This window comes from Diabrotica virgifera, chromosome 1, assembly GCF_917563875.1.
Source record: "Diabrotica virgifera virgifera chromosome 1, PGI_DIABVI_V3a".
Lineage (NCBI taxonomy): Eukaryota > Metazoa > Arthropoda > Insecta > Coleoptera > Chrysomelidae > Diabrotica > Diabrotica virgifera.
This window is the reverse complement of record NC_065443.1, coordinates 233,356,232-233,367,759: the sequence shown is the minus strand read 5'-3', so window position 1 is coordinate 233,367,759 and position 11,528 is coordinate 233,356,232. Positions and strand designations below refer to the sequence as shown.

General features: G+C 34.0%; 1 protein-coding gene across 1 annotated transcript; it reads right to left on the bottom strand.

The window, feature by feature from the left end:
• Positions 1-7,426: 7,426 nt before the first annotated feature.
• LOC114333310 (uncharacterized) lies at positions 7,427-7,867 on the bottom strand. Its single transcript, XM_028283173.2, has one exon. The coding sequence runs from the start codon at positions 7,865-7,867 to the stop codon at positions 7,427-7,429; it is 441 nt and encodes a 146-aa protein (XP_028138974.2).
• Positions 7,868-11,528: the final 3,661 nt, after the last annotated feature.

The window sequence follows — 11,528 nt, the reverse complement described above, 5'->3', positions numbered from 1 at the left end:
CCATTATCTCTCAAATATTATATTATGGTCCAAGCCAAGTTTTATCAATGAAACTCGATATTTTTAAGACATTCCAGAAGCGGCTGCAGATAAAATGTTTTAACATAATACATACATTTTTATTGTTGAAATGTTTGTCTGATGAAAATCGGTCCGGGTTAGCCGGACCTCCGGGTTATCGGGGGCCGACTTATCGAGGTTCCACTGTATATAGTATTTATAATAAATTAAGTATATTACAAATTTTTAACTACTCTGAAGGACCTAATTGACAATATTTCTCCATTTACTTCTATTGTCTGCTTTTCTTTTCCAGTCACTCATTTTCACATGTCTTCCTCCACTTTGTTAATCCGCCTCATTTTGGATCTATCTCTTTTTTTGGGGCCGATTTAGTTTTCTGGTCATAACTAATTTAGGTATTGTGTTCCCTGACCTTGTCTCTATAAATCCCAATCATCTGATGCTTTGTATGATGGTAGGTTCATCGTATAAAGCCATTAGTTCGTTGTTGGTTCTTCTCTCCCACCCATCTTCTGTCTTTCGTCTTCCGAATACTCATCTAAAAATTTTCCTTTCCCATATTTCCAGAGTATCCTCTTCCTCAAAGGCGTAGCTACCGCCGTATCAGCCGTATCAATTATACGGGGCCCCGACATTCAAGGGCCCCAGCGCGGCATGTCGAAACAAAATTTCACTTACAAAAATTAAACAGTGTTCTACAATTATTTCACTATTAAAATGCTTTGAAACAGTGTATGTTGTTTGGATATCAATATTTTGGTGTAGTGGATTCTTTGTCTACACCTATATAAATCGTATTTATCTATTATCTATTCTCTGCTCCATTAGAACAGAGCTTTTTGTTTCCAAGCTACTTCTCATTGTCAATTTCGTTGGCTGTGTGTGAGTGATTTTATAATGTATAATGTATAATGCCAAATTGCAATTTTTGTAATCGCTTTATCTTTGAATATTTGAAACAGTGTGTATTGTTTGGGAATATTTTCCTATAATCTGTTCTTTATCTATAATTGTATTTATGTATATCTACATTTCTCCAAGAAATTAACGCACCACCTTAAAAATTCATTTTTAATGTCTCATATTTCCTAAACCTGTTTTCCGATTTAAGTGATTTTTTAATATGTTATAGCCGTATTCTTGAACAATATCGTTGTAATAATATTGTTGCTATATAGATAGGTAAATTGTCATTGTGTACCGGCTGTACACCAATCAAACTGTGATTTTTTCTCAAAGTTCGCGTCACTCTGTGGAATATTATTAGTGCAGTCACTGAAGGTTTTCACCTCCGATTTCGTTGAACCTCCATCGATTTTCATAAAAATTGGTGAACAGTTAGAGGACACCTCAAGAAACAAAGGTGACATGATGCTAACTTGCGCTTTTACCCTGAGGGTGGATGCCACCCCTTTTCTGAGGTGAAAATTATTTTATTAAAAATAGTACCATAAATCGATAGAGGGACAAATTTTAAGCAAAATTTGTTATATTAAGTTATTAACATAAATCAATACTTTTTGAGTTATTAAAGATCAAAAATTTTATTTTTTCTTAAAAAAATGCATGTTTTAAAGTTTTTTCACGTATAACTCAAAAACTATTAGCTTTAATAAAAAAGTTATTCTTACCAAAATTGAAGACAAAAAAAAATTAAATACACTGTTCACTCAAAGTACTAAGCTAATGTTAATTCAAAGTGAGGTATGAGCAATTGAATGTATATTTTTTTCGATGAGTACTCAAATCTAAGTATTCAACCCTAAGTAACGGGAAAACGATGCATTTTATAAAATATACCTGCTAAACACTTATCAAAGCACTTAAGAATGCCTAACAAATGAGCTCCAAAAGAAGTTAATAGCATCAAAATTAAACAAGTTATGATGAAATGAAGAGAACTATTTCGAATTTTTTAGGAAAAAGTGAAAAATAAAACATACGCCATTTCCACAAAAATTAAAATGTATAGTAATCCTTACCAAAATTGCTTTGTATTAGCATAAGTAATGATTTTAACAATTTTAACCGGTTTAGAATGCATATTATTGAAAAAAAATAATGTAAAAAATCAAAATTTTTAAAATTATCGTAATTTTCATTTTCTTTTGATAATAACTATAAAAATACTCAATATACTAAAAAAAATTTTTAAATAACCTAATTTGAGTTTTTTCTATATAAAATACTATACCTGTTTTACTATTTCTGTAGGGTGAAAAATAACCGAGATAGAAACGTTTAAAGCTTAAATTTTGCTGCGAGAACCATGTAACCGTGGCGATTTAATCTTTGATTTTTAAAAAAAGTAAGGGGTGAAAAAAATTTATTTTAACTCGTTTTAATAGCATTTGGAATAACCTTTCACACCGTTGTCAGGTGAACTGAATATCTTAAAACTTAACGGACTTATTAGAAAAAAATAATAACATTTTTTGGAAAAATTTTTAAAAGATTAAATTTGAGGAATTTTTGGAGCATAAATTTTAATACTATTAACTTGTTCTGTATCTCATTTGATAGATATTTTTAAGTACTTTCACAAATGTTTTATAAGTTTATCTTATAAAATGCATAATTTTCCCGTAATTTAAGCTTGAATACTTAGATTTGGGTAGGTACTCACCGAAAAAAATATGCATTCAATTACCTATAACTCACTTTTAGTTAATACTAAAAGGTTTTTTTGGTAAGAAGTTTATTTAATTTTTTATAAGCTTCGATTTTGCTAATAATAACTTTTTTGTAGAAACTTATAGTTTTTGAGTTATCTATGAAAAATCGGTTAAAAACATGCATTTTTCTTATGAAAAATTAAAATTTTTGATCTTTAATAACTCAAAAAGTTTAGATTTATTTTAATAACTTTATATAATAAATTTTGCTTAGAATTTGTCCCCCTATCTAATTGTGGGGTTATTTTTAATAAAATAATTTTCACCCCAAAAAGGGGTGGGATCCACCCCAGGGTAAAAGCGCAAGTTGGCACCATGTCACCTTTGTTCCTTGAGATATCCTCTAACCACTCACCAATTTTCATGCAAATCGATAGAGGTTGAACGAAACCGGAGGTAATAGCTCATATCCACCTTCAGTGACTCCACTATATAGCATTTATAAAATACTGAAATTAAAGCCCAACTATAGCCTCATGTTTTTTTTACATTCTTGTTTCGATTTATTCGCTTATGTTGGATACTTAAGAAGTTGGATAATAAAGAAGTTAGGTATGTAATACTTTAACCACTAGCCTTATTTTTGATCAATACACGGTGTTTTTAAATAATAAGTATGGCAAACTTTAAGGGTTAATTGTGAATGAAAAAATCATGATAGTTTGCTTTATAAGCGTATGTCCGAGATAGGGGGTGTTGAGATTTATCTTACAAACTGACGATTTATTTATTTCTCTAAAACCGATTGATATATGCAAATGAAATTTTGTGGGTTCTAACATGTAGTTATGGTGCATTTTTTAACATACAATTAAGAATTTTATGTTCCCCATTGGCGCACATAAGGGTCATATTACCCGTATGCGCGCCAATGGTGAATAATAAATTCCTGATTGTATATCAAAAATGCGCAATAACTACCTCTTAAACTCACCAAATTTTACTTGCATATTTTAACCGGTTTTATAAATAAAGCGTCAGATTGTAAGAAAAATTTTAACACCCCCTATCTTGGAGACGAAGCATTTGTAGACATACGTTTATAAAGCAAACGCAAACTGTCATTATTTTTGCATTCAGAATTACCCCTTAAGTGGCCCACAAATTTCGTTATTGTTCGACAGTTTTGTTCGATGAGCAAGTCTGTTCGAACAAAAATGACGCAAAACGGAAGTGTGTGGGTTGAAAACTGTCGTTCTTATTCGCTTGCAAAAATGATGCAATAATCATTTTTGTTCGAACCGACTTGCTCGTATGCTCGTCGAAGAGAAAAAGTTAACAAAACTGTCGAGCAAGAACGTAATTTATGGGCCACTTTAGAGTTTGCCATACTTATTTAAAAACACCCTTTATTGACGAAATACAAGGCTAGTTGTTAAAGTACCTAACTTTTTTATTATCCAACATAAGCATGAATGAATTAAAAGCGAATGCATCAAAAAACAGAATGTTAATAAAACATAAGGCTATAATTATGTAGTTGGGTTTTAAATTTAGTATTTTATAAATGTTAAAATATGCCACAGGGTAACGCGAACTTTGAGAGAAAAGATCACAGTTTTATTGGTACACCCAGTATACAATGACTATTTGCCTGTCTATCAACAATATTATTACAGCGATCTTGTTAAAGAATCAATATAACACATTAAAAAATCACTTAAATCGAACAACAGGTTTAGGAAATTCGAGACATCAAAAATGGCCCATTTTTAAGGTGATACGTTAATTTCTTGGAGAAGTGTATTTGCTTGCCGCTCACCGTTATGCCATAAGAACAGAGCTTCTTTGTTTAAGCTCATTTTCAATGTCCATTTATCCTTGGATGGAAAAAACTGAATCTCTTTTCAAACAATGAGCCTCGACAATTCAAATATATTTTTCTAGTTTGGTTTAGAATTTATTAGGTTTATTATTATTTATATTTGGGTGTTATACGCAGAACTTATAAGTTTCTAAGGTTGTATTATGTAGTGTGCAATTTATTTATATTTTGCAATATATTGTTTTGTTTTATTTCATTATCTTTTATTTTGTACTAATATTGAAGATTTATGTAATTTCAGTAAACTGTATTTGTTTTTGTTTTTTTTTTCGACTTTTTGTAAGCTTTGTCCATAAAATTATAAAATTTTCAGTGACAATAAAACATATTTCTATTCTATTCTATCCAAGCCTTTTTGCTGCTTTTGTCGCGGGGGAAAAGGGCCCCGTGACAAACTTTTATATGAGGCCCCCATGGGGCTAGCTACGCCACTGCTCTTCTTTCTTATTTAAAGTCCTGTGGGTCTAACTAGTGGATTATATATTCGGAGTGTACCTTGTCTCGAAACGTATTTTGAATTCCATAGGATTTAAGAAGAAGAAGAAGAAGAAGAAGAAGAAGAAGAAGAAGAAGAAGAAGAAGAAGAAGAAGAAGACTTGATAATAATTGGAGAAGCACTGTAATAATAGATCATGAAAGAGTACGCCTGAGATGAAAAGAAGTGAAACAGAGAGCAAGAAATAGAAAGGAATAGAAAATACTTGTAGAGAAAATTTCGAAAAAATGAAACAGAAGAGGATGCGCTGCTCTAGCCCATTAGTTATCTTTTACTTTTGGACAAGGAACGCAAGACCAACCAATACATATAATACTCCAGAAGGAAGGAAGGCAATAGAGAGAGAGAGAGGGAGTTTTTCTTTTACACAGGTAACCTGATATTCATTATGCTTGATTAATTTTATAGTTTATTTCAATTCTTATATTCACATGGTTCTATATATTTATTTCACTTTATTTTCAATGTACGTGTTGAATCACGTTTGCTAATTATATCGCGGATATTCATAGTCAATATCAATAGTCTAATCTAGCTTACCACTCAATTAAATTGGCTAAATGGCGAATGTAGCAGATTAAAATGTAACGTACAGTATTTTGAAAAAAAAATCATGCAAAAATTAACGAGTTCGTAATAAACATCACCGAGTTTCTGTTCTAAACGATTCCTAACTCCTCAACCGATCAGAAATTCCAGTAAACAACTGCTCGGTGGTGCTAGATTAATGTTATTTACGATAACTAACAAAATCGATTGCAGACGCTGCTTGGAAATATAGCGCTGATCTACTTCATTTTCCCGGATTTTAGAAGTTTAGAAGAATTGCTTTGTTCGTCTAAATCGATACTATAAAAGCTATAATAAACAAACATTGTTTGAACATTGTATAATGGTATTATCTTGATAGTAGGAAATCATAAATGCATTGGTTATAAATTATTAATATATTCATACATAAACACACTAATTGCTGATTATTTACAATAATAGTCCAATCCACAGCAATTTTCTCGTGCAATTTTGAGAACCAAGGTCGATTTCCTTGAGAATTTGGATATTAGACCAGGGCGCATCTGTAAAAATACATATTAGTACATTTGGACGTTGAGAGGTGACTCAAAATTTTTTGCAGAAATTGCTTGAAAATAACTCAAATAATAATATTTAAGTTATCCTTCCTCTCAAAAAGGTCCGGAACATTGTTTAAATAATCAAAATGTCAAAAAATTAAGGAAAAATTCGATTTTTTCTTCGTTTTTTGATTATAACTTTAAAAGTATTCATTTTCAAGGAAAGTAGTACAAAGATAAAAGTTGCGTAATTAAATTTCCTACAATATAGAATTGGTTAAAAATTTAAAAAATAGTCACCCTTGTTGCAAAATAGCAATTTGCTGGTTAGCAAAATCCTGGATGTGCGATATTGGGTAGCGATCTGGTTTGGTCATGGCATTTAGACGGCGAAAATCTCCACAAGCTCGCCATCGTCCATTGGACTTCTTAACCAAGTGAAGCGGACTAGCCCAAGATGACTTTGATGGTCGGATAATGCCTGCCTGCATCAGCTCGTTGAATTCTGCTCGTGCAGCTTGAAAACGATCTGGTGGAAGTCTTCGTGGTTTAGAAAATACTGGTGTACCTCGAGTCTCAATATAGTGCTGGACCCTTTCAGTATCCTCTGGTTTAGTGGCTGCCGGACGATCATCAGGATGGGCAGTGGATAGGCCTACTTCTGGTACTTTAACACGACGAGACACACAGGTAATACTGCTTGACATATTTGAGCTTACTAGTCGTTTGTTTCTCATGTCAACACTAATGCCATAATGTGTCAGAAAATCGGCTCCTAGTATGGGTGTGGTGACATCTGCGACTACAAAAGTCCATGTTACAGGTTGGTCTAGACCAAGGTTTAGTGAAAGTTGTCTCTGCCCATACGTTTGGATGCACGATGCGGTGGCAGAATATAGGCATACAGTGCTGGGCCGAGTCGCAGTGCAGATTTTACGTGGAAGCACACTCAGGTCTGCCCCTTTATCAATAAGGAACTGAAGTTGGAGAACACCATCGGTAATGAAGAGGCGGCGTGGTATGTGAGGGGCTGCAGTTGCCGCCATTACTGCGCCCTTTCGTCGTTTTTTGTAAAACTGCAGGGTGGTCTACATTTCTTTGCTTGTGCACCAAACCTTCGATGGTAGTAACAGTGCTCGTCAGATGATGACCGTTCTTCAGCTACAGCTAATCTGTTGGATAAAGCGCTCACTTGGTCATTCAATGCAGCCACTGCTTTGTCTAAGGTAGGACTTTCGGTAACAGCCATGACTGGAAAACTGGAACATCGGAGGTACTTATCGGCTTTCTTAGCAAGCTCTTCTAGATCTCCATCAAGAACAGATATAACACTTCAAACCGAAGGTGGTAGGCGGTCCAACCAAAAATTTTTTAGAACTTGTGTACTAATGCTATCCGTGGCCAGAGCTTGCATTCTGTGTAGTTGAGTGGGTTTTAAGTCACCCAGAGTGAGCTCCATTAATCTGTGGATCCTTTCATCTGAGCTAATGCCATACCTTTCGAGAAGGCGAGCTTTCAGTTGTGTATAGGCATTGCCAGCAGTTGGATTCTTTACAATATCCGCCACTTCTATTAGTATGTCACTGTTTAAACTAGCAACAGTATGATCGAATTTGCAGTTGTCAGATGATATTTTGGCTTGTCGGAACTGCGCCTCCAGCTGAAGAAACCATAGTTCTGGTTCATTGCGCCAAAGCTCTGGAGCTTTTATGACTACCCGTGCAATTATTGGGTGATTATTGCCTTCGTATGGTGTAGCATTATCATTTGGCATTGTTTAGTCGTTATCTGTTATAATGTCGTCTTTAAATCGTTGTACTTACAGTCTTTTTTCTCGGGGTCACCAATGTGGCCGGTTTGCTGGATGCAAAGTAGTCGGGGCACAATTTAAACTATTTTATTTGTTTATTTACAACAAACTACATACTAAAACAAGTAAGAAAAACTATGACAGTTCTTTTCGGAGTTTCTGAATGTGTTCTGACAGACGTCGGTTAATCAATCTCCTCTTCTTTCCCCAGTCGGTCAACACATATGTGGTCGTAGGTTAACTGTCAATCTGCCACAGGTTCAATCTTTAAGAGAAAACGGTAGCGATCAACAGGTAGCGAAAACGCGTTCCAAGATTGCGGCTGTAATTTTGAATATTTTTTCGAGATATTTGGCACACGTTTTTGTAATATAATAAAGAATGGCGGTACAGAGCACAATTTGAAAAATATATTAATATGTGGAAATTACTCTGTAATTAAATACAATATTAAAAAACGAGCCTGTACCGCCATTAAGAAGAACAAAAAATACACTTTCTTCAAATAAACTTTTTTCATCCGATGTTTGATGAAACTTTTTATTTCCTTAGTTGTTCCAAAATGACACAAAATCTAGGCATCGGATAAAAAAGTTTATTTGAAGAAAGTGTATTTTTTTGTTCTTCTTAATGGCGGTACAAGCTCGTGTTTTTAATATTGTATTTAATTACAGAGTAATTTCTACATATTAATATATTTTCCAAATCGGGCTCTGTACCGCCATTCTTTATTATAATACGAATCATCATCATCATCTTGGTGCTACAGCCCTTAGAGGGCCTCGACCTTCTCAAGCTTTCTACGCCATTCTGTTCTGTCCCTTGCTTGCATTTTCCAGTTGCCGACTCCGATCTTCTCGGCATCCTGTGTTACCCCGTCCATCCACCTCAGCTTTGGTCTACCCCGTCTTCTCATTCCCGCGGGTTGCGCTGTTAGAATCTTTTTTATCATGTTCGATTCAGGGGCCCGGGTTACACGTCCTGCCCACTGCAGGCGGCTTCGCTTAATTATAGTGATAATATATTTTCCACCAAATGTATGCTTGTAGATACTCTGCAGTTCAAAGTTATATCTACGCCTCCATATTCCGTTCTCACAGACCGCTCCGAATATCTTACGTAGCACCTTTCTTTCAAAAATCGACAAAGAGAATTCATCTGTTTTAGTTTGCGTCCATGCCTCTGATCCATATGTGAGAACGGGGACTATCAATGTTCTATACAGCCTTATTATACGAGTTTTTTGAGACAGACGTTTGTTAGCTAAGTACTTTGATAGACTATGATAACACCTGTTTGCAATATTTTAATACGAATACGTGTGCCAAATATCTCGAAAAAATATTCAAAATTACAGCCGCAACCTTGGAACGCGTTTTTGCTACCTGTTGATCGCTACTCTTTCCTCTTAATAAGTTTAGTATGATATAATTGATCCAAATAATGGCATAACCCACATCCAAAGCGAAAGTTATCCTCCAACACCAAATTGTTCTATATGGTCCACATAATGTTTAGAAAAAGTCACACCATTTTGAGGCGTCGGGTTTGGGGGTGAGGGGGGAGAAATCTCTAAATTCATAGTTTCTTAGGTTTTTCGTCAATATTTCTAAAACTATGCGGTTTAACATGAACAACCTTCTATACAAAAATGTTCTACATTAAATTTGCAATAAAAAAGCTCCTATGCCTAATCCTTCTACAATGAACGGTTCCAAAGTTACGGAGGTAGTATAGTATAATTGGTCCAAAAAAGGCCTAACCCAGACATCTAAAGTAAAAGTTTTCCTCCAACACCAAATTGTTCTATATGGTCCACATATTGTTCAGTAAAAAGTTACACCATTTCGAGCGTCCGGTTTGGGGGGAGATGGGGGTGAAGTCGGTAAATTAGTAGGTTTTTTACGTTTTTCGTCAATGTTTCTAAAACTATGCTTTAGCGTAAACAATGGTCTATAAAAAAATGTTCTACATAAAATTTAAACAACAAAGGTCCTATACATAATTGTTATAAAATCAACGGTTCCAGAGTTACGAAGGGTGAAAGTGGAGGTTTTCGATACTTTTTATATTATCTGGGCAATTGATGATGATTTTTGGTGGTAAGGTTGACGTTTTTTCAAGGGCTTATCACTAACATATCATCGGCCACTGAAATAGCAAATTTTATTTACAAATCACAATGCTGTTAAAGAAAATTTCTATAAATTGCCCAAAGAATATAAAAAGTATCGAAAACCTCCACTTTTTAGGCTCCGTAACTCTGGAACCGTTGATTTTATAACAATTATGTATAGGACCTTTCTTGTTTTAAATTTTACGTAGAACATTTTTGTATAGAACATTGTTTTTTCTAAAGCATAGTTTTAGGAATATTGACGAAAAACAAAAAAACTACTAATTTACCGACATTTCCCCCATCTCCCCCCCTCCCCATACCGGACGCTCAAAATGGTGTAACTTTTTACTGAACAAGATGTGGACCATATAAAACAATTTGGTGTTGAAGGAAAACTTTTACTTTGGATTTCTGGGTTAGGCCTTTTTTTGGACCAATTATACTATACTACCTCCGTAACTTTTGAACCATTCATTTTAGAAGGATTATCCGTAGGACCTTTTTTATTTCAAACTTAATGTAGAACATTTTTGTACAGACGGTTATTCATGGTAAACCGCATAGTTCTAGAAATATTGACGAAAAACGTAAAAACTACGAATTTACCGATTTCTCCCCCCAAACCCGACGCTCAAAATGGTGTGACTTTTTTCTGAACCTTATGTGGACCATATAGAACAATTTGGTGTTGAAGGATAACTTTCACTTTGGATGTCTGGGTTTGGGTCTAGTTATACTTGGAAAGTGTCAAAGGACCCCGCAGAAACCTTATGGTAAATAACTCTCTGTCAAATGCTGTGAAACTTTGGGTTCTGGTAGTCCTTAATGTGTAGAACAAGAGACTTAATGGGCAAGTAGCACCAAAAATATCATGGTTTTAAGATAGACCAGGGCGCATCTGTAAAAATATTAGTACATTTGGACGTTGAGAGGTGACTCAAATTTTTTTGCAGAAATTGCTTGAAAATAAATCAAATAATAATATTTGAGTTATCCTCCCTCTCAAAAAGGTCCGGAACATTGTTTAAATAATCAAAATGTCAAAAAATTAAGGAAAAATTCGATTTTTTTCTTGGTTTTTTGATTATAACTTTAAAATTGTTCATTTCCGAGAAAAGTTGTACTGAGATAAAAGTTGCGCAATTAAATTTCCTACAATATAGAATTGGTTAAAAATTTAAAAAATAGTCACCCTTGTTGAAAAATAGCAAAAATTGTGAAAAAAACATACAAAAACAAGTATTCGCATTTTACGTTTTTCAACCATTTATGCTACATTTAGGACCTTCATATTTCACCCTGAAAAATTTTATGATACAGTAAAACAATATTGTAAATTTCATTAAGATCGGTTCGATAGATTTTGCAAAATAAATTTTGCAATCCAGCTTTCGTAAAAAAAACTAATTTTTTCAAAATGTTACAGGACTGAAAATAAAGCAGATAGCAAGTTGAAAATTTTTTTGCATATAGAAGTGTACTGTACCTGTCATTTGCAATTTCGCA

Bases quoted from the DNA above. Each gene is read 5' to 3' on its own strand.
- LOC114333310 (XM_028283173.2), bottom strand. From the start codon at position 7,867: ATGCCAAATGATAATGCTACACCATACGAAGGCAATAATCACCCAATA.